General features: G+C 36.6%; 2 protein-coding genes across 5 annotated transcripts in view; both read right to left on the reverse strand.

The window, feature by feature from the left end:
• The window catches only part of Eh (Eclosion hormone), a 21,698-nt gene extending 15,342 nt beyond the window's left edge, over positions 1 to 6,356 (reverse strand). The window contains exon 1 of one of the 4 annotated variants that reach the window (XM_074096131.1): positions 6,321 to 6,356. Coding sequence is in view for 1 of the 4 variants with exons in the window: in XM_074096130.1 (XP_073952231.1) it covers positions 947 to 950 (4 nt within the window). In the remaining 3 variants the exon portion in view is untranslated. The other 3 variants (XM_074096132.1, XM_074096130.1, XM_074096133.1) reach the window with 3 other exon arrangements.
• Positions 6,357 to 7,436: 1,080 nt separating this feature from the next.
• Positions 7,437 to 20,583, reverse strand: LOC141434352 (tektin-B1-like). The gene is made up of 7 exons (XM_074096760.1): positions 20,420 to 20,583; positions 16,269 to 16,393; positions 15,295 to 15,511; positions 14,729 to 14,943; positions 13,395 to 13,617; positions 12,008 to 12,231; positions 7,437 to 8,587 (listed from the first exon to the last, which is right to left on the reverse strand). The coding sequence occupies exons 1-7, from the start codon at positions 20,498 to 20,500 to the stop codon at positions 8,395 to 8,397; spliced, it is 1,278 nt and encodes a 425-aa protein (XP_073952861.1). The 5' UTR covers positions 20,501 to 20,583; the 3' UTR covers positions 7,437 to 8,394.
• Positions 20,584 to 21,955: the final 1,372 nt, after the last annotated feature.

Raw genomic sequence — 21,955 nt, forward strand, 5'->3', positions numbered from 1 at the left:
AAACAGTAAACAGTATCTCACATATATATATTTACTACCATGTATCTTTAATTGGATCGTTTATTAGTAGGTAATTTACCGAAGAAATAGAGAGAATAACTCTATTAGGTAGTTAATTTACTAATAATGTGTAATAAGTTTCATAAAATATGTTTTTTTGAAATAACTCTCTTCTCGTAAGTACTAAATTTTTCAGAAAAAATGTAGCTTTCATATTTGTGTTATTACTGTTTTTATTTTATCGTCTGTACAATACATTGTCATCAGAGCTGTTAGGTACTATTAAATACTAAGTAGATAAAAATAGAATAAAAAGCTTTCACTGACACAAAATTACTCACAGAAACAGTTTATACTTCAAAGTTCTAACAAGCTTTTACTTACTGGCGACTAAAGAGACGGAGAAAGAGACTCTTAAAATTTGACGTAATAAGATTATCTATACTTTTATACTAAAATCATATTTGCTAACTTAGGAAAAAAGGTAAAACTTAGATTGTATGTAGAAGAGCTACGGCACCGATTTCATTTTTTTTTACATAAAAGCTAGTATTAAATGTAAAATTCCCACAGGACGCGGACAAAGTTGCCAACATCAGTTAAATGTATGATAAAGACGTAAACTTTGTTTGTTCTAATACCTGAAACTGTTGAACCAAATGAAAAAAATCTTTCACTAATAGAAAGTTACGCTCTCCTTAAGTAACTTAAGATGGTATTTGATAAGCTTTGCTTACTTTGGTACTAGGTCAATTAGCATTTTAGTATATATTTATTTACATTTTATTTCAGAATAACACAACGATCTCGCGAGACAAAGAAAAAGTTGAAGGCTCTAAGTATTTACGAGATTTTCAATACATACCAACCACTAGCAGAATACAAGACACCGGGATTATGTTTACAAAGTTAACTCAGCCGCGTGTTAAAACTTCGCAAAACATACACATGATTGCAAACCACAACTAGAGACAATTCAGAGAGCACTGGTAACATTCTCCACTTAGACTACACAACATCACTAGAAACAACACTTACTTCGATTCGTATGGGTTTAGAGTTTATAGACTTCATTTAAAGAACGGGACTGAGGCAACCTCCGAAGTCACGCTTATCACTTTTAAAACTACGGACCAAATCGTAAGGCGACATACAACCTACATAGTAGTTAAGACCGTCTCAAACAGGTTGCTTTATACTTTTATTGCGCGGTGGGGAGCTGGCGTAGACTCGCAGATCAGAAAATATCGCAGGAAATTACGGGCGAAAGCAGAAAAGTTTAATAACGAAATAATAGATATTATGTGAGAAAAGACTAATGTGGATAAGACACCTGACAATTGAAGCGAGACTGAATTTTATACAATACAATGACTCTTTATTGTAACCACAATATGTTAAGCAGTACAGAAAACAGAAATACATGAAAATGATAGGCGGCCTTATCGCTTCAGAGCGATCTCTTCCAAGCAAATTTTACAATAGAAAGAGGTAAGGAATAGATTTTAGCAGGTGCTGCTGCACTATATTTTTATCTATTTGTTTTTATTTTATATTCGTAAATATATATTTATTAGAGTGAATGATACTACTTCGTATGAAATTCGGGTAAACGGTAGAGAATCTAATTGTAAAGCTAGTTGGAAACTTACTTATGGACATTGCGTGTAGATCACCTTTTACGAGTTTATCTCATGGATATAAATTTAACGTTGGCTTTCAAATAATTGATTAGAACGGAAGATCTAACGAACATTACACAGATTTCAAACTCGCAAACTGAAGATCAGAAAATCCAGTGACTAGTTGCTACTACTGCGAAATTATTGATTAGCATGAGTTGGCAAAAACTGCAACGTAGGTATAATTATTTTTATCATGATCATTATGATTATGAATGATGCTGCAATCAAGAGTACAAAAAAGTAGTAGCTCTAAGTGCTTTGAGAATAGAGTCGTATTTCGATATTTTTGGGTTCTTTTCCGTAGTCGTCCGATTAAGTACCTAATTCAAAAAATTCCCAACGTCATACTTGGTAGTCAGTCGTAAGATACTGGCCGCAAAAACTAGGTAATACTTAAGTACATAAATTTCGTGCTCTTATATAGTAATTCTTAGGTCTAGTCGCCTGCATTATAGTATCTGTCACAGCGGAGGTTGCAAAAATATCTGACCTAGAAATTAAGCCGTATCAAAATTTATGCACGCTTTGTTGTGTTAGATGTTGGTGTTGATGACTGTACCTACCTATTAAAAAAACACTAATCAAACTTTTTTTTCAATGTTAAAACTCAGTTTGTTTAAGTTGGTTTAGTATCAATTCAATAATAATTTCGCCAGTTTTTTCTTTAATTTATTACTCAAAATAAGGAATGTCTGTTTTTGAAAAATTTCAAAGAATAACATTGAGAGATTGTTGTACTCTAAAAATTTCGTAGTCTATTGGAATAAAATACCAGATTGATGTCGGACGACATCACCGCTCTAAAAAGTAATTATTTTAACCTCAAAAGTTTTCCCCCCATTATTCAAATGTTTGATAAGCAAGTAAGTTATACAGCCACTTAGAGTGGATAAGATTTACGCTCCCTAAGTCATATCCGTATTAGCTGTTGTTATATTTTTATCGTAATTAAATACTGTCCACGCTATGCTTTCGCGCTTAAATGGACTGGCTTGCCTTCAAAGCTTCGGGCGTTCGATCAGATGACACTCTCAAGGGTTATTCGAAAGCATTTTGATGGAAAATAATCTACAATTGTACCTAAATTAAACCAAGTCAATTCAACGAAAATTTACAGACGAAAATTAAGGTACACCCTTCAATATTGAGTGACATAGTTTTGATTCAAAACATCCCCAGCTGAATCAATGACATTGTAATGCTATTTTAAGTAGTCAAGCGACAGAACTTAATTTAATTTTGATATATGAAGATATTTCTTTTGTTTATTATGAGAATGGCCCTCCTCGAACAGAAGTACCTACTAAGTTAACTTCCGCGTTCACGGACAAAAAGTCAAATGTAAATAACCGCGTTACACTACGTCACAATAAGATACGGGTCATTATTTGGGCGTTAAAATTGTCTCATTCTTGTAGAGACTTCTGTAAAAATAGCCGAAGACAGTTTTTTTAGTTATCTGGCAGAAATACAGGAACTCTAACAAATAATCGAAAACACGACACCAAAATCTACAGCGAACACTAGCACAAAACCGTAAACAGTTTTTTGATTATCTTAAATGCTATAATATCATATTACTTTACTATCGATATAAATAGCATGTTATTTTGTTACTAATAAATATATCATGATTTTTAAAGGTACTAATACTCTTTGGTCGTGATCTGTCATGGCGCCAAAATATAAAAAGACCTGACATTATCATGGGTTTGCGCTAGTGTCGCCCCCTGCGTAGAGCTTTGCCTAATATGCTCTATTCGTAAAAAAATAGACCAGATTAATGTGGCGGTTGAAACGCTCGAATAATTATTACCCACCCAATAAGATACAAAATAAGGTACCTTTCATTACGCGCTGAGCACTCAGACGAACATCATCATCATCATCATCCGCTGCTGAACAAAGGCCTTCCCCTCAGAACGCCACAATGAACGACAACTCGCCACTTGCATCCCCCAGTTGCCCGCAATTCTAACGATGTACAGTCGAGGACAAAAATATCTATCTATACAGCCATAGCGACAGAAAGAGCCATAACATCGACTTAATGGTTAGTGGCATAAAGATATATTAATATTTTAGACGTCTTCGTAACATATATTTATGCCCTTGGCTGCACCAACGTGGTACAACGTAGAGAGTAATGCACGGAGTAATGTAGGTACGGTCGAAATAAAACATGCGTCATTTTTAGGAAGCGGATCTACTTATCGCTCGATCTCTACGAAGTTACCAGATCAGAACACTTCCTAAATTAAAATCAATCGAAACTATGCCGGAATAAGTGCCGGCTTATGATTGATTTCAATATAACCATCTTGGTAGCGTTTCCTTATGTATAATGTAGAGAATAAAAAACCAAGTTGTTTGCTCATTATGAACAAGCTAGATTCTTTTTTGTTAAGTTTATTTATAAAACGTGCATAATGTACACGTGAAGTTAACCAATAGCAGGTTTTTTCTTGCGTTTCACATCGTCAGTATTAAAAAAAAATAGTTGTGACATTGGCGTGCAATGGGACAATTGGGGTAACTGGTAGTTTGCGCCTGCAGCAGCACGCCACCTTTCAACGCTAGGCAACACTAAAAAACTGAACGCCGTATTTAGATTTCAAAAAAACTACTCATGTGTTGCCAATAACATGAAAAAGTTTTGCATCGGTAAGTTTTAACTTTTCTAAATAATGTACATAAGTAATTATTTTATTTATATATAATTGTAAAAGTAAAATAAAATGCAACCGCATAAATAAATAATTAAATGTAAATTTTTATTTCACCAATAGATATTTGGTTGAAACTGTTTTGTAGAAGAAAAGTTCATATTACAGCTTTGGATACTGCAAATCTCAGGTTAGGTTTGATATTTATTGTACATAGTTATATTTAATGTTTAATATATTTTTTTTATTGTTATTGTTATAAATAAATAACTAATCTCATAATTGACGTATATGCTACTTACTATTTTTATATGCACATAAAAATATTGACAACAAATCATTTATGGCAAACTTTATCGGCATCTGACGTTTGGATTGATCGAATGCTTTCTATACTCGTGGTAATTTTCGTAGGTACTAAAAGACATCATAAATGTGGGATAATCTTCACGCTTAAATAACAAAATATTATATGATTGTTTTTTATTAATGTGCATGGGTTGGTTACATCTGGAACGTCACAATGACATTGACACTTGTGACAGTGACGTTCGGCTACCTTTGTTAACTTTTTTGGAATCTTATACGGCGGACACTATACGTATAGGGCTGCAATTTGTGACTTCACCACTATCCAAATTTCGTAGTCGGGGGCCCGTTTTTGCCGCTGTGTTGTAACTACCTACTGCTACTAGTAACTATCTACTTGCATGCGATAAATAAAGTTTCATTATTGGTATTTATTTATATACGTAGAGTCATTCACGATGACGCGTTCCGTGGTTCTTATTACAATGACATTAATGGCCAATTTTGACAAAATCACGCGTCTTCGTGGATGACACTAGGTATATCCATCTGTCACAACGCTGTGCATCTGATAGGCGATGGTGATCATTTATTTCACATCAGATGGCCTGCATATTCGTTTGCCTCTCCCCTCTTTTATATAATTAAAAAAATACCTTATCAAATATTACCAGACGAATTGAACCCATTTTACTAGAATTGACTTGAAATTTGATATGATATGACGAATTAGATGGCAATCATTAAATTACAGTCGAATTCATAAACTTGTCAAAAATATCTGAACACGCATCTATGCCGTTAACAATAGAGTCGTGTTCAGATATTTTTGATAAAATGTTTGCTCACAAGTTTATGAACTCGACTGTACAATTTTTTTTCAGTGATTTTAAATTATATATATTAAACTATGCAGTTTTCCGAGCCAAAACTATTTTATTTATTTAAAAACAAATAATATTTTTGACGATTTCAATTGATTTTATACCATATTGTAAATTTAACAAAGTCGAATATTTGTGTACATTTATGTGGTCGCTATATGCACTATGCCTGGAAAAGGGTTAAATTGATCGCAGCACGGCTTACAATTTTACTAATAGGGCAGTATAACACGGCTGAAACAATAGGTCAAACCACTAGGCCACCACGGCTTGCATAAAAGTTATATTTAAGTTTATTAACATAGGAGTCCTCGAGAGCTTTTAAAATTTAAAAAGAGGAGGTGCCTTAAAGTTTTGATCATCCAAAGATTTAACTGCAACGTAACTGCCAATTGCCGATACATTGTTCATTGCAGTTTCATTGCACATAGGACTGCACTTAACGACAGAATTTGGAAAAGTTTTGCCGTCAAAAAGTGGATTGACCTAAGCTAAGAAATACCTCATGTGCCTGTAATCTCACCGGCTGTCTTTCTCTCTTCGCCGGAACACAGCAGCCTAAGCACTGCTGCTTGGCGGTAGGATAATCAAGTAAGATATTATGATGAACATAACGTATTTTATTTATACAACGAATTATGAACATATGATAACTAGTATAACACAAAAGCATAATCTTTACAAGTGAATAAGCAAGCCCCAAAGAAGATTCAAAACAAACTTTGATACTCTAAGTACACTAGCAACAGAAACCAAAGAAATGCAGCTTTACTTACTTATCGGATTTCCAGATGCGAAGTCAGCCGAGGGTTGAATGTGAAGACGGGCCAATGTTCTCAGTTTTTATACCATTTTCTGCCCGTTTTCTAACTAAGCGTGTCTTATGGGCGCAACGGGTGGTAAGTGCAGCAAAGTGACAACTGTCGGTGGTAAAATGCTAGAGTCCATCATTTCTCCCGTTTTATTACAGTGTGGTTGTAGCTCCAGTCTTAGACGCATGCATACTTAAGTTTGTTGGATTGGAATTTGATTTGTCTGCGAGGAAATTAGTTCTAAGAGCGCATTTTATTGGGATTTGTGTGAGACAGTTTTCTAAATTAGTATTATACTTTACTATTTACTTATTATTTCTTTTGGGTTTGACGCTGATAATTCAATTAAAAATATCTTCGACTAATATAACAAATAGGTAATAATAATAATAATGGAGATCACAATGTAGTTTGCGAAAATTTGGTAAAATCACGCAACTGCCAGAGATGTAAGGGTTGATATGCAAGTTCGAAGCTGTGTTAATATAAGAGGGTGTGGTGTCGGGTTAGAATTACACCTCTCCATTTCTTCCGTGGATGTCGTAAGAGGCGACTGAGGATATAGCTTAAGGTATCCCGTAGGCGACAGGCTAGCAACCTGTCACTATTGTACCGTTTATGTCAAACTTGAAACCTAAAATTGCTAAAAGTGGCTACGAAGCGGTAACGTTTCGTGTGCTCTGCCTACCCCATTTGGGCATGCAGGCGTGATGCTTGTGTTGTGTAATACACTGCCCTCCTAAATCGAAAGGTAAATGTAATTTACACCTAGTGATGCAGAATGTTTTAAGCTATAGTCCTAATAACTCAAAAGTATTTTTTTGAGATAGCGTCTTTTGGCTTAGGAGGGCAGTACAGATCTAGTGAATAATGTTTCTCTAGCGTATTTTGTCGCATACATTTGTTACTCAATTAGCTTCAGCAAATTCAGTAAGCTTGTTGAGAAAGCAAGATAAATACGAACTTTTCCGACAAAATACGATGGGAAAACATCATTCACTGCATCTGTACTACTCTAATAAGCTTTTATTATATACAAACATCAACATTTTCTCTTGCACGTGAAATCAAAATAACATCTGTTTTAACATTCTATTTTTAATGCACAACAAAATATAGGTACACTTGTATTTTTTTTCAAATGATAACGTACTCGCAAAGGGAAAGTTAAATGGGCAATTTGGTAACTTTTCAAAAGATTCAAGACATGTTCCGAGCGGTGACCGAGAAAATTGCCTCAGGGCGGGAACCAATACCAAATGACTGCCAAATTATCGCGAGAAAGGGAGAATTTTCTTAAATCAAAATTTTACTTTCCGACAAAGATTGAACCATGAACATACGATTTAATCTGGACTGCACTTAATTTTATTTTCATTTTTGCATAAACATGACCGAGCAAAATGCCATAATAGGAGGCTCCCTAAAACTTGAAATGTTATGGCCAGCTAGAAAAAGCTTTCTTAGCTACTAGCTAGCCTTTTAGGGCCTATTTCTCTCTTTTATTGTCTTAATTATACTGAGACTAGAACACATTAAAAATATTCCGTAATAAATGCTTTACCATATACATCAGCCCGAGCACGCAGGTGCTCCTGAAACAGTTATTTAAAAACTTTTGTCAAAATTCAATAGTAATCAAATGACCACTCTGCTTAATTCCTAATATTATAAGTGTCAGACATATATAACACTTACCATCTCTGTTCGTTTCTACAAAATAAACAGAGACGATAATATTATTGTCACTAAAAATGTACTTACCAGAGAGTAGTGAGATTGACACTTACTACAGGCATTTGCGTGTGTGAGAAAAGCGACAGGATAAAGATTTTAGGATACAATCTAAAATTGTTCTACGTGATAAAGAAAAATTGTACGAGAGCCACGATCGTCTCCTTCTTCCATATCTTGCATAGCAATTTATTACAAGAGTGATAGTGATGGCTGCATTTTCTAAACTAACACAATTGTTCGGTCGTTTCGTTACAAAATGTGTCCAGGTTAAATCGTACCTACATCCGCGCGTAAAACTTTTTTAATGCTCTGTTTTAGGAACTTCGTCGGCCATGCTCGCGAGAACTAGATTTTTGTCGGTGCCAGTAGGTTTCTTCGGTTCCAGGGCCGCCCTCATTTCAAGGGCACGCGTGTCTGTCTCCAAAGACTGGTTCTTGTCGGCCAAGTCCATAGCTATTTTGATAGAAGCGGCTTCAAGGGCATTATACGTTGCTCTGGAAAAGGGGGAAAGGTCATTAAATTCTATTGTTCTGTTATCTTTTAAGGATTTTGTAGTCGAAATGGCAACGGATCCTTTATCGTTTTGCCATGCTCGCCTGTCGTGCCTTCTATCCTCGGCCTGGCTCAAAAACTCTTAGAAAGCTGTAACTTGCAATGTGTGAGTGTGCAATAAGGCCGATCAAATAGGACAATAAAATCGCAAAGTATCTGCTAGTTCTGATTTTTTTTATATGTTGCAAGTTGTAAGTAACAATATACAACATAGTATAAATATTAATATCTGGAGCTTCCAAAGACCTGTGCTAACCTGTGTATCAAGTCTATGATTCATCATCGCCCAGCTGAAACTACTGGAGCTAGTGCTAGTGACTTGAAAATCGGCAGACATATTTCTCATAGGTTGTAGAGATGCACCAATAAATTTCCACAGTATAGGGAATAACAGAAATTTATGATTTCGATTTATGAGTTACGGAGACAGAGTCGAAAGCGACTCTACTTCCGTAACTAGAACAATGAGAGACTTCAAATTTCTAATGCAAGTAGGCTCTTATAATAGCTAAATTAAAAATAATAAATAATTTATTTAAAAAAACCAGTTTACATCGTTTTTAACTAAGAACTAAAACATACCGACTATAATGTATTTTGAGGATTTTCCAAAATATTCATGGGATTTTTTATACCTACTAAATGACATACAACACACAACCTAAACCACTGAAGCTAGAGACTAGAATTTTCGCAGATATATTTCAAATGGGTCATACTAGTACTAAGAAACATTTTTTTGAAATCCCGATCCCGTGAAAATATATTTCGAGATAAAAAGTTACCTTTGGGTTATTCTGGTGTATGAGCTTAATAGGGTGATTAGGGAAACGTGAGGAGGACCGACCCTACACTCTAAGTAATTGATCATTGTAATTGATTCACAATCATATTTAAGTAAAACTTCTACACTTTGCACCATGCACTTAGTAAATAATTTAGTACCTACTTTTTGTTTTCAACAATTAAATAAAACTTTAATCTTACTAAAACTGTGTAAAATACAGTAGCCTTAACTATCTGAATTCGGAAGAGTTGGTCTTGCTCACGTCTCCGGAATCAATTTTTGCGTAAAAGAGTAACGAATATTTACACTTTCACGTTCATAATAGATATTAGTAGGATATTATTGAAGGCTAGATAGAGCTTGGTTTTTATCACAATGTGTCACACGCATAGTGTTCTGGTAACTGTAGGTAGGCCTTTGTCTAAATAAAAAATAGCAATCAGATAAAACAGTCATACGAATTCCCCCTTATGGGCCATGATTTGAATATAAATTGAGGCGTAAAAATCCATGACTGTGCCACATTCTTAACATACACATTTTAGGTAAACCGTTTGTGCGAGATTTAGATAAATCTCACTTTTGTAATTTAATAACTTTAAACGAGTTATTATTGTACAGGATGTTAAAAAAATCCTGTACTATACGTAACCCATATTAACCTATAGGTACTGAACTGATTGATCACCAATACGATGCAAGTGGAAAAAACATTGAAGTTCGAAAAAAAAAGTTTTGTAAGGAGAAGTTGAGCCACAAGAAGACTATTTCCATACAAAATACAAAAAATAATTTTCGAATTTCAATGTTTTTCCACTTGTATCGTAAAGTAATTAATAATATTATTACATTATATTATTACAAATTAGTACCGGGTTTTTTTACTTCCTGATGTCTTAACCCGCGGCTTCGCATTCGTGAACCATAATGGGTCTGGAAATGTAATTGAAATCCCAGGATTTCGCGAAAAAATCCCCTGGAAATTCCCAAACATTACATCGTGGATTATATTAACGTCGCATAAAGAATGCCCGGTTGAAATTTTCAGTTTTTATCCCAATCCCGTGAAAAGTAGTATTTGTGTTATTTCAGACGTCCAGCTGTCTACGCAATTTCATCCCAAGTCGTCAAGCTGCTTCAGCGTGGAGGAGTAACTAACATACATACATATTTACAAACTTTTGCGTCTATATTGGTTAGATATGTCGCAGGGAAATGGCCAAAATAGAGATTTCAACAAATCTCTTAAGGTATATGACCAAATCATGCAGATTGTTAAAATGGTAAATCTGTTTTATTATTTAATTTGCCTAGAAGAAATCAGTCATTTGACCAAATCCCTGAATCTGTTTAGTGTAATGATGATATCAGTCAAAAAAGGCGACTACATATTTAATTTCACCAAATTTGTTTAGTGATTTCATAAAATCCCTGAAACACGTCAGTGAGTAGACGAAAACAAACTCGGAAAGTCAACTCATATTATCATTTCACTAGTCACGTTCAGTGATATGTAGTATGTAGTGCGGGCGAAATCGTTTTCTAGCCGTTTTTGAGATGAACTTTGAAATTACAGAGTCGGAGAATTTCAATTTTTTTTTAATGGTTAGGTTATCAGAAATGCCGATTATCTGTAAGTTCGCAAGCATATTATATTTTATATGAGCTCCAGCCATCAATTGTTGCATAAATTACGTCTCGCGTGGTGAATAAATAATTTGACCCTGGACTTTCCCCTGTGACTTGTGAATTTCAGATGATTATCCTGCGTTGGCGTTGTAACATGCTTTTCGCAGATCGTAATTTGTGGCGAAATCGGGTTATAGTTTGTCCATTAGCCCTTTGGGGGTTGATAAACAGATTTGCAAGCCAGCCGTAACAGAGCCTAACCACAGTTTATATTGCACGCGGTTGGCTACTGTTTTTCCTTTATTTCTGCCCTGGAATTGAGGCTGGGATATTATGGTACTGAAGTATACGTGGACAATGGTGTCATTAATTCTACTAGTGATGGATCATGAAAGTTTTCCGAAAGAAGAAGATTTAAAGCGAGTCATATCACAATATGGACAGGATAGATGAACATTTTTGATATGCGTGACTAGCTATAGGAACCGATGACAGGACGGATGGGATGAATATTAGATCGTATTTGTGAAGACGAAAACTCAAGTGATCTCTTATATATTGGTGGTGCGGGCTGCGATTGCTTTTGCCAAAACACACGACGCAAAGTTATCAAATAGTTTTGTTTATTTATTGACCTAGTACAAATTGAGCATTTCACACACACCCTCACACGACCCTCTACTTGAGAAGCCTTAGGTCAAACCATTAGAGTACCGCGAGTATAAAATTCGAAATAATAATGAAATAACAAATTAAAATACGATTAAATTGGTGTCCACTCTCTAGTCGTTCAATGTTGAACAAAAGCCTTATCCTTGGAATGCCACAATACGTGCATCAGTTGCCGGTAGCTATCGCAATGTCGTCGGTCCACTTAGTAGGAGGCCTGTCAATGCTGCGTCTTCCGGTTCTTCTTCTCCGAACGGTAAGGTTACAAAAAACTTACTTGCCACAATCCAGTTTCTCCTGCAACTGCCTTATAGTTTCCCTCAAGTTGCGTACTTCCTCCTTCAGTCCGATATCAACCTCATCAGCAGCCAGTTCAGAGCCAGGGCGGTAGCCACGCGTCTCCAGACGTGTTTCGGCCACTTTCAGGGCATTCACTTTGTCGGCAAACTGCTCTCCCATGACTTTCAGTTCAGTGCCTAGTTTGTCCATGTTCTCTTCCATCTAAGGATTATAGAATACAGTTCTGATAAGCAAAGGCAAATTTAAACTCCAAATTTACACTCTCGTCTCATACCACGTCTCGTCGCCTCGGGACTGCTAGACGCGAACCGAGCGCTCATATTTTACACTTTCGTCTAGCGGCTCGCCACGCTCGTGGCTTTGCCAATCGCGCAAGAGTGTAACTGAGGGGCTTTGAGTACAATGATTATTGACGATATAATAAATATCAAAGAAACGGGAGAAGACATGATCTTGCGACTTAAGATTTTCGGTATTATTCTATTCTGTATTTCGTATATGTATTATGGCCTATGCTTAATGCGACTATTTGGCACTAGCTAAGTGCTAATACTGCAAATTGTAATTTGGCAACGTCGTAAACTATTTCATTGTACCTTCTAACTAAGATCAACGTACAATGTAGGTATGTATTTCATAGGAAGATGAAGTTGTGCTTATAGAATTTGGCAAGCGCTTTTTGGCACTGAAACCCGACGCAAAATGAAAAAAAACTGCGGCTTGAAGCATTTAAGCGAGAAAATAAATAGTAATGCTTTAAAAAATAGCCAATTCTAAAAACGAAGTTAACAAACCAGCGACACTGCTGCAGTGGTCGAGAGGATTTATTTTTACTCTCAGGGACGGGGTGCAAAATTAATACATTAGCTCTCTGATGAGCTTCAAGATTGCATGGTCATGTACCTACTTTGAAGAGACAGATAACAGAGTACAGATAACCGTTGGGGGAGAAAAATTCTCGAGTGGCGACCGCGAACCGGAAGACGAAGCGTTGGCAGGTATGCCACTAGGTGGACTGACGACATCGTGAGAATTGCGGGTAACCGGTGGATGCAAGTGGCGACTTGTCGTTCATTGTGGCGTTCTAAGGGGGAGGCCTTTGTTCAGCAGTGGACGTCTTCTGGCTGATGATGATGGTGATGGACATCATGTTGTCAAAAGGGATTTTTTCATGGGTAGAAAAAAAATGCAGGGATTATACTAAAACCACCTGCATGACAAATGCCCGGAGAAAAAAAATTAACCGACGCACAACAGCGGCCCATATGGCATCGCATGAGACGCAAGCAAGGCAAAGGAAACAACAAATCAGTCAACAATCAATCAGTTCTCTGACAAACTAAAACATTTCTTGCCAAACTTACTTTCATCTTCTGCCAATCCAACTCGTTCCTGGCCCTCTGTGTGTCATATATGCGCCTACGAAGCATGTAGTTAGTGACGTCAGTTTGGGCCCTCAGGGCGTTCCTGGCGCGGCCTGCAGCCACGAAGAGGGACTCACGCAGACGAAGGGTGTCTTGGAGTTCGGATATTGCCATTTGTTTTGTAGACTCGCACTTTTCCAACCATTGCTCGTAAGTTATCATTCTGCAATGATTAAATTCAAAAAGTGATTTGAAGTAAGTACAGGTAGATACTTGACAAAGCGTCACAAGTTATCAGTTTGATAGGTTGTCGGTTGGTACAAAATTACCAAAGCTCCACTGTCTGTCCATTCGTATGTCCGTGCGTCTCGGTAACAGGACGATTTTTTCTGAACTTGGTATACACTTGAATTTTTATTAGTGTTTGTATTACCTACTTTGGTCGGTATAGCAACAAATGATTAATGAAGGGTCCACGGAAAGAACATGCCTAGTAACCTTTTTTTAAAATTGAGATTTTAATCTCAAAATAGAGCTCGCAAAGTACTATGACTTACCATTGAATTAAATAATCTGAAAACAATATTTATTTTATTTACTTTTCAATAAATGGTAACCATAGCAATTGTTCGTGATGACTAACTTTGAAACCGCTAAACTTAAAAAGTTGCTTAGGTGACTAGACACGTTCATTCCGTGGACCCCTCAAATGTAAAAATCCTAAAATTTAAAGTGAGTTTCTTGTAAAAACGTGTTTAAAATCAATGCATTACGATGGCATGAAACTTTTTGTGCTCATATCTAACTCGCATTTGGCTGCGTTTTACGTGTTAGCACCGTCGCCGCCGCGGGCTCCTGATTAGGGATGTGACGGATATGGTTTTATCGAAACCGAAAGCAGAACCAGATATTTTCAATTTAGTTTATCGGAGCCAGAAACGGAATCGGAACTAAAAACGGAACCGGAACCGGAATCAGAGTCTGAGTGATAAGTGGACGAGATGTTAAGGGTAGGTCTATTAAACCTGAAGGTCTATTGCGTAACGTTTATGACACTCGCGATCACGAGTTGTCGCAAAAAAAACTGACATTTGATTTTAGTTGTGAGTGTCAGAAATGCTACATAATTTTGGCCCTCTATTTTTGATGTATACGCCGCTCATGTCCCGCCGCCACGCTAAGCATAGATATCAGATTAAACTATTATTTCAAAAGCAACGGAACCAGAACTGAAACGTATGTTTCATTTCAAACGGAAGTTCCGACTTAACGGAAACGAAACCGGAGCTCCGTAACATCCCTGCTCCTGATTATTCAACTATGCAAACGTTAACCTCTTTGGTGTCTTCAACGAGTCCGTCTTGTACGTGATGCTAGCAGAATCCTTGTCCAAACTGAGCATATCTTTGTCAATTTGGAGGGTCTCGTTCTTATCATTCAAGTCTAGTTGCAGTTTGAATTTCACCACTTCGAGTTTGTTTATCTTTTCCCAGGCCGACTGACAACGATCTATGAGCATTTTTTTGTTGCTCTCAGTAACGCAAAGTTCCTAAAAAAAATCATGTCATCATGTTGTTAACGCAATTCGACGAATCACTAACTCAATCTATAAGTAGTATTCAGTCGAGCTCATGAGCAAAAATTTGATTAAAAATATCCGAACATGCTTCTACGCCGTTAACAATAGAGACGTGTTCAGATATTTTTGATCAAATTTTTGCTCACAAGTTTCCGTACACCATGCTACTAGATGTTAGACCACGATGCACACGCATGGTGCATGAACACGCATATATTGCATAAATGTAGATAATTATCATGAAGTCGCGGATGAGCAAAGAAATTCTTTTAGTTTGTTGATATGGACCTCCGCAAAGTAACGTATGATTCAATAAATTACCTTTTTCAATTCAGTATCAGCAAGGTCGTACGTCAGCTCAGAGCTTCTTCGGCCATCTCTGTTCGAGAGACATTCTGAACACACCAAGAGAGGCATATTCAGCTGCTCGAGCTCGCGTTCAGTTGCTGCTTTTTCTTCTTTAAGGGATGCCATCTCCCTGTCCAGGCGATCCAAAAGCTCTTGAAGAGTCGACTTCCATTGTTCTATTTCATATACTCTGTAAATTAGTAACCACATAAAAGGGGTAGAAAAAGTAGTTTGCGTAAATCTGTTTTAATGCTTCGTGTCAGTTGGACACAAGATCACTATTATAGAAAAGTCTTTAAACGTATGCTTAATAAAAAGGTAGATCGTATGCACCATCAAACAGCAGAAGGTTGCCTATTTGGATTATCTAACGAGACATGGCAGATACCATGTATTACCAGCCATAGCGATGGGCGAAACGGCAGGGAAGTGGAAGGTTAGAAGAAAGAGAATATCATGGCTTCGCAATATCTGGAAATGGACTGACATGAAGACCTTGGAGCAACTGTTTGGACTAGCTTTGGAAAAGGAAAGATTTAAGAAATAGCCTGCGAACTTTCAGTAACAAAGAAAGAAGCATTAGAAGAAAAAGAAGTTTAGTATCATCATCATCATCATGTCAGCCGAAAGACGTCCACTGCTGGACATAGGCCTCCCCCAAGGCTCTCCACTCAGACCGGTCTTGTGCTTTCCGCATCCACCGCGATGCCGCGATCTTAACCAAGTCGTCGCTCCAACTTGTTGGAGGCCTACCGACAGCTCGTCTCCCGGTCCGCGGAAGTTTAGTATAGCCGTTACTTATTTTGGTGTACTTTGTCCTATCAATCTGGAAGCGATTTTGCCGGCTGTCGCTGAACCTCTTCCGTCAAAGCGAAGCTGTTACAGTCCCACTAGTAACATATTCAGGTTCAAAAAAATTGTCCCATCAAATATACTCGTGATTGTACCTTGCTCTGAGTCGGTTGTTGTTGTGGTAGCTGTCCCACTCGGTTTTGATTTTGGTCTCATTTCTGAGCTGATGGGCACCATGACGAAGATCGAAGGCATCTGCTCTTCTGGTATCTGAAGTTACCTGTACAAACAATAAAATAGATGACTTTGGCAAAACAGACGGGTCCATTAAAATGGTATCAGAGGGAAAGTCGAGTGAATGCTCCATTTATCTTTCATTCTAGGTTCATACGGCCTAACTGGAATAACATTTAAAAAAAACACTTTATTTTCCTTCAATATGCCATCGAATGAAGTTCACTCGGATTCGGAGTGAATGATGCCAAATAAGCCACTCCTAATTCCGCACTTTCGCACTTGGCCGGTTTTTTAAACTAACGTTTCCAACAGAGATTCTTTTTTTGCAAAGCAACAACTATCCAAGTAAAAAAAGTAATAAAGCGGACCGAAAGTGTCCCTTCTGGAAGCTTCAATACACAAATGCTCGTAACTGCGCACTTCGAAACCTTATTCAATTTCGTAAAATTTTAATCCACGATCTTTGCCATCTCCGACGACCAAAAACAATCTAACATGAATGAAGACTGGAATAAATTCAACTTTACATCGGAAAGAAAGTTTGACGAAATTCATATTTACGAGGATCCAAGTTTGAATGTGTATGAATGAAAATTGTGATTTTGGGACAGATTAGAGCGTTTTTATTTTTTGACCTTCGATATAAAAGGAGTATGCAAAAAATGAGGACTTTGTAAAAAATAGTAAACATGAAATTAGAACTAAAATTAGCATGCAATATAGTTGCCAAAAGGTTAAAAATGTGACACCTCCAATAGAGTCACTGTCTTTGGGAATATAAATATCAATATCTTGCAATGGCATGATGTAACGGTTTTTGTTATACAGCCCGGAGATTGAAAGAAGACGAATTAGTCAAGACAATTAGTGTAGACAAGCTTTTATACTTGTCATTACTGTCGTGACATAAAAATGAAAGCCACTGGGAATCAAGTTGTAACAACGCAACGCCACTTATACTTACTAAAAATTTAAAACCTGTCAATGTTAACCGCGTTTTTGTTTATATTTTGACGATAACGTTTTCACCCGACTGCAAGGAGAGATACCTAAAGTTTTTTATATCCACGACATGATTTCAATTTCAAATAGTTTTCTTTGATATCCAACACAGAAGCAATCTGATTCCCTCTTGACTGCTGCCCTGTCAATGACAAACTTGGATCTTAATTAACGAAATTAACTTACACTTGACGATTTGAGAACTTCAAGTTTCGGAACAAGCCGAAAATTTAATGACTTTCGGCGTAACTTAGCTTTGAAAATTTCATTTACATTTTTAATGCTATAGAAAATTGTAGAGGATAATATTATGTGAAATATCTAGTCATTTTGCAAGATTGCCTTCCTTCACAATGTTTTAGACTATCGCGGTCATTACCAATTTTATGATTTAAATTCGGGTTTTGTTCCGTTTCGTGACCATGTCATGGCGCATGCAACTGTGCCGAAATATCGAGCTTCTCTAAAATCAAGGTACGCGGAATAAAACCCGAATTTAAATCTTAAAATTTGTATCCAGCAGTTTGCCATTTTTTCTAGGGATGAAAGCGTAGATAAACAAACTCATATTAGCTTTTGTATAATATTAGTCAAGATTAAAGATAGAGAACACTCTATGGATCCTTAACTAGTTATTCGATGATAAATAAAAAAAAAAATAGTAAATATCACGGGACAATTCACACCAATTGACCTAGTCCCAAAGTAAGCTTAGCAAAGCTTGTGTTATGGGTACTAAGCAACGGATAAATATAATTATATGGATAGATACATACTTAAATACATATTAAACACCCAAGACCCGAGAACAAACATTCGTATTTTTCATACAAATATCTGCCCCGACACGGGAATCGAACCCGGGACCTCAAGCTTCGTAGTCAGGTTCTCTAACCACTAGGCCATCTGGTCGTCTATGATAAACGATGTTTTACCCTGTAGTAGTGGCATAGCAAAGAAATTTGTTTTTAATCTATGAACATAGTTGTCGATTTTGGTAACGCAAAAGATCAGTGGTATTGCGATCTTCCCTAGAAATTCTTGTTGTAATTTTCTTCAACTGCGGTTTTCGAATTCCCTCTACCCAAAGGCAGATATTTGTATGAATAATATTAATACTTGTTTTCGGGTCTTGGGTGTTAAATATGTATCTAAGTATGTATTTAAGTATGTACGTATGTTAACTCTTTATTGTACAAAAGAAAAGAAACAAAATACAATACGGTATTTGACAACTCCAGATTTTGCCATGTCTTAATATTATTATGAAAATATAGATATACAGATAGCGTTCAGCGAAAAGAAAATTTAAATCGGTTGAAAATTGGATTTATAGTGATTTTTTGAAAAATCTATATACTTGTCTCTTTCTCAAACGCTTTTCTCTATGCAGCAAGTATGGCGGTACTGGCGTGTGACGTCACATGCCAGTATGTCTTTCTCTGTCTAATCTTGAATTTCAAACCTTTATAACTTTGTTATTTGTAAAGGTAGCTTAAAAATTGTTTTTCTATTCGATAACAGGCATTGTGTAGTTTTAATTTATAAAACAAATACAAAATAGTCAAATACCGTATTGACAAACTTGGATATACTTGTACGAAGGCGGACTTATCCCTTTAATGGATCTCTATCAGTCAACTTTGAGTGTGTGTGTGAGTTTAAGTATGTTTATTCGTTGCCTAGTATCCATAACACAAGCTTTGCTTACTTTGGTACTAGGGCAATTGATGTAAAGTGTCCCGAAATAGTTTTTTTAAAGGCTACTAAGAAGAGATCGCTCTATAGCAAAAGACCGCATGTGTTTAACTTTACTTTTTATCTTTGGAATGTTATAATTGTACTGTATTGTATGGATATATTTTATGAAAATCGGAAGTCGATAAATGACAAGTCACTTGCTAGTTATTGAAAACTGCCATGAAATTTGCGTTCTTAATGATCAATGACAATGATCAATATCCTAGACCTGTTCAATCTCAGGCCCCGTGGATCGCAAGCAAATTTTAAATAGCCCTTGTGGTCATCCGTCATTTCGAATTTGCAGCAGATTAACCTCACAAAAGCATATAATTAACCGTTAGAGGTCCGTCAGACCCGACTGTCAAAATAGTTGAACAGTCTTTTCTTAGATGATCTAATAAGACAGCACTTCTAGCCATCGATTTATTATTGTAACCAAATCGATGCCAGTCGTTCACAGAGCACTTGGACCTCCTAAAGGCTTTGCCAGGCAATTTCAGCCGCGTGGTACGGCCACAGAAACTTTTCTAATTTGCCGTCCAAATCAGGGCAACCCCGAAATGATTGGAGCGACGTGCCCATCGGCGGTGGAATGATTTATCATTCGCCGAATATTTTCAAGGTCCGGGAGTGATTTTGGAGCAATAATTCACTGGTCGGGTATGATACGGGTTAGCCCGCAAGCCATTTTCATACCTCCTTGTTCACAAAAAGATACAAGTTTTTTTTTTTAATGAAACTGCCATAGGTCAAACCACACGGCCACCACGGCTTCTTAGCATGAAGATGTTTTTTGTAATTTGTGTATTTACATCTGTTTACAGTCTACGAAACCGAATAACGTACCAGGGCAGAACCTTTTCATAATCAATTTCGCTACGATTTCTTTCGCAAATGTATGGGATGTCAACATCCCTTCATGACATCAGTAGCACAAAGGATCCACCCTGGTACGTGATTCAGTTTCCTAGACTGTACCTTACGGCACATAGATGTCGAGTGACACTCTTTCCCGGCCCGGATAATACCGGGATGGAAATACCGACCTTGTTTTTCATGTACACGCCCATAGAAGCTCCTGTCAGTTTCTATGGGCGTGTACACAAAAAACAGGGCCGGTATTTCCATGTCGGTGTTATCCGGGCCGGGAAAGAGTGTCACCCATAGATGTCGATGTTTAAGTTACTGTTTTTGATGTCAAATAAAGTTACGTCTATGTTTAAATCTTTTATAGTTGAATATCGTGGAAGAATAGGTGTTTAAAGAATGGGTTTGTTTCTAATGAATGAGGGAATCTACAAAAGAACGTTAAAAATTATCTCACCTGCAATCCGTACAATCGAGCATCCCAATCCGGTAAACTTAAATGGGGTAACGGTTTTTCAAAGGTCACAACCGATTGCATTTTTAAAATTTATTATAAAATAGTGTAAGTAAAACCTAATTAAATCGCAAAATTAATCTAAACCGCATGTAAAAGAAACTGTCAATAAATCAAGAATGTTTTTTTTCATTGTCCAGAATACGCGCGGTCGTTTTTCTATACGGCCAGTGATTTAATACAATTAAAAAGTTTTCAATCAATTTCGTCGCGCAATGAGGGCTATCGCGTAAGAGTTCGCTGCTAGAGGCGCTAGTGTAGCGAGAGGTCTTATTAGGTCTTATTAGGGTTTATTTATAATTAGAATAATTTTGTGACTAGTTTGCGAAACCTGAAATTAATTAAGGCAAATATGCGGTAATAAAATTAATGTCTGTGTTTTGAGACAGTTTTGTCTTTCAGAAACCTTTGTCCTCCCTTTTTTCCGAACAAAACGGGACTACGCAACACGACGGTGGCATGCTCGATATTTTTATAGTACGGAAATTTTGTTTTCAAGCCCGTAATTACAAACTAACCACTATATACTTCAGGCAGGACCTTTGTCTACAGTGGCGCCAACTGATGAGCGTGAAAACGGTAGCCCCCATTGATAGGTGCCTGTTTAAAGACCTCAAAAAAGTGAGGTTTCAATTCGGTTGTATTTCTTGTTTAGGTATAGGTATTTAGAGTTCTGCAGGATCGCTCGTTGTCTATTAGGTATCCGTCTGTCAAACTCAAGTTTATCCGAATAATGTACTGAACCAATTAACTTGGTATCTGGTATACAAAACTTTGAATTTACGTGACCCAAACACGGACGAGTGAATGTAAATAAATGAATGTTGTTTTTGGAAATCACTTTTATAGAACAAAGTAGAAAAACACATTGAAGATTGTATACGTTGTGTAGTCAAATGAAAGTGCTTGTTGCAAGTTATGCTTAGGTAATTTTCGTAATTTTAAAATCAAATATCTTAAAGTTATTAAAAAATAGAAGAGCGTTAATGCTTAAACTAGTTTATTATGAATTACGCCGTTAAAATGTTATTTTTTTATCGGTTTACTACGTTTCAGGCCACAGATTTATTAGATACCTACATGTATTGTATATTATTAAGAAGACGAATTGAAGGGTCCACGGAAAGAACATGTCTAGTCACCTTTTTTTAAAATTGAGATTTTAATCTCAAAATGTGGAGCTCACAAAGTGCTCTATGACTTACCACTGAATTAAATAATCTGAAAACAATATAAAATCTATTTTTTTATCTTTTAAAATTGTTCGTGATGACTAACATTCAAACCGCTATAACTCAAAAAGTTGATTAGGTGACTAGACACGTTCTTTCCGTGGACCCTTCAAATGTTTACGCAATCATGTCAAGGTCATAGTAAAATAACAAAAGAGGAAGTAAACAAGCCCCTTATATTCGACACAAAAACTCAACTTTAGAAGTAAATTCAGACGAAACTGTATTGCTATCCCTTACTAACTAC

The sequence above is a fragment of the Choristoneura fumiferana genome, chromosome 13 (genome assembly GCF_025370935.1).
Source record: "Choristoneura fumiferana chromosome 13, NRCan_CFum_1, whole genome shotgun sequence".
NCBI lineage: Eukaryota > Metazoa > Arthropoda > Insecta > Lepidoptera > Tortricidae > Choristoneura > Choristoneura fumiferana.

Bases quoted from the DNA above. Each gene is read 5' to 3' on its own strand.
- LOC141434352 (XM_074096760.1), bottom strand. From the start codon at position 20,500: ATGCAATCGGTTGTGACCTTTGAAAAACCGTTACCCCATTTAAGTTTA. The intron at 16,394-20,419 runs GTGAGATAATTT...TTGTTTGTACAG, and splicing joins CTCGATTGTACGGATTGCAG to GTAACTTCAGATACCAGAAG. The intron at 12,232-13,394 runs GTAAGTTTGGCA...TATAATCCTTAG, and splicing joins TGGATTGGCAGAAGATGAAA to ATGGAAGAGAACATGGACAA.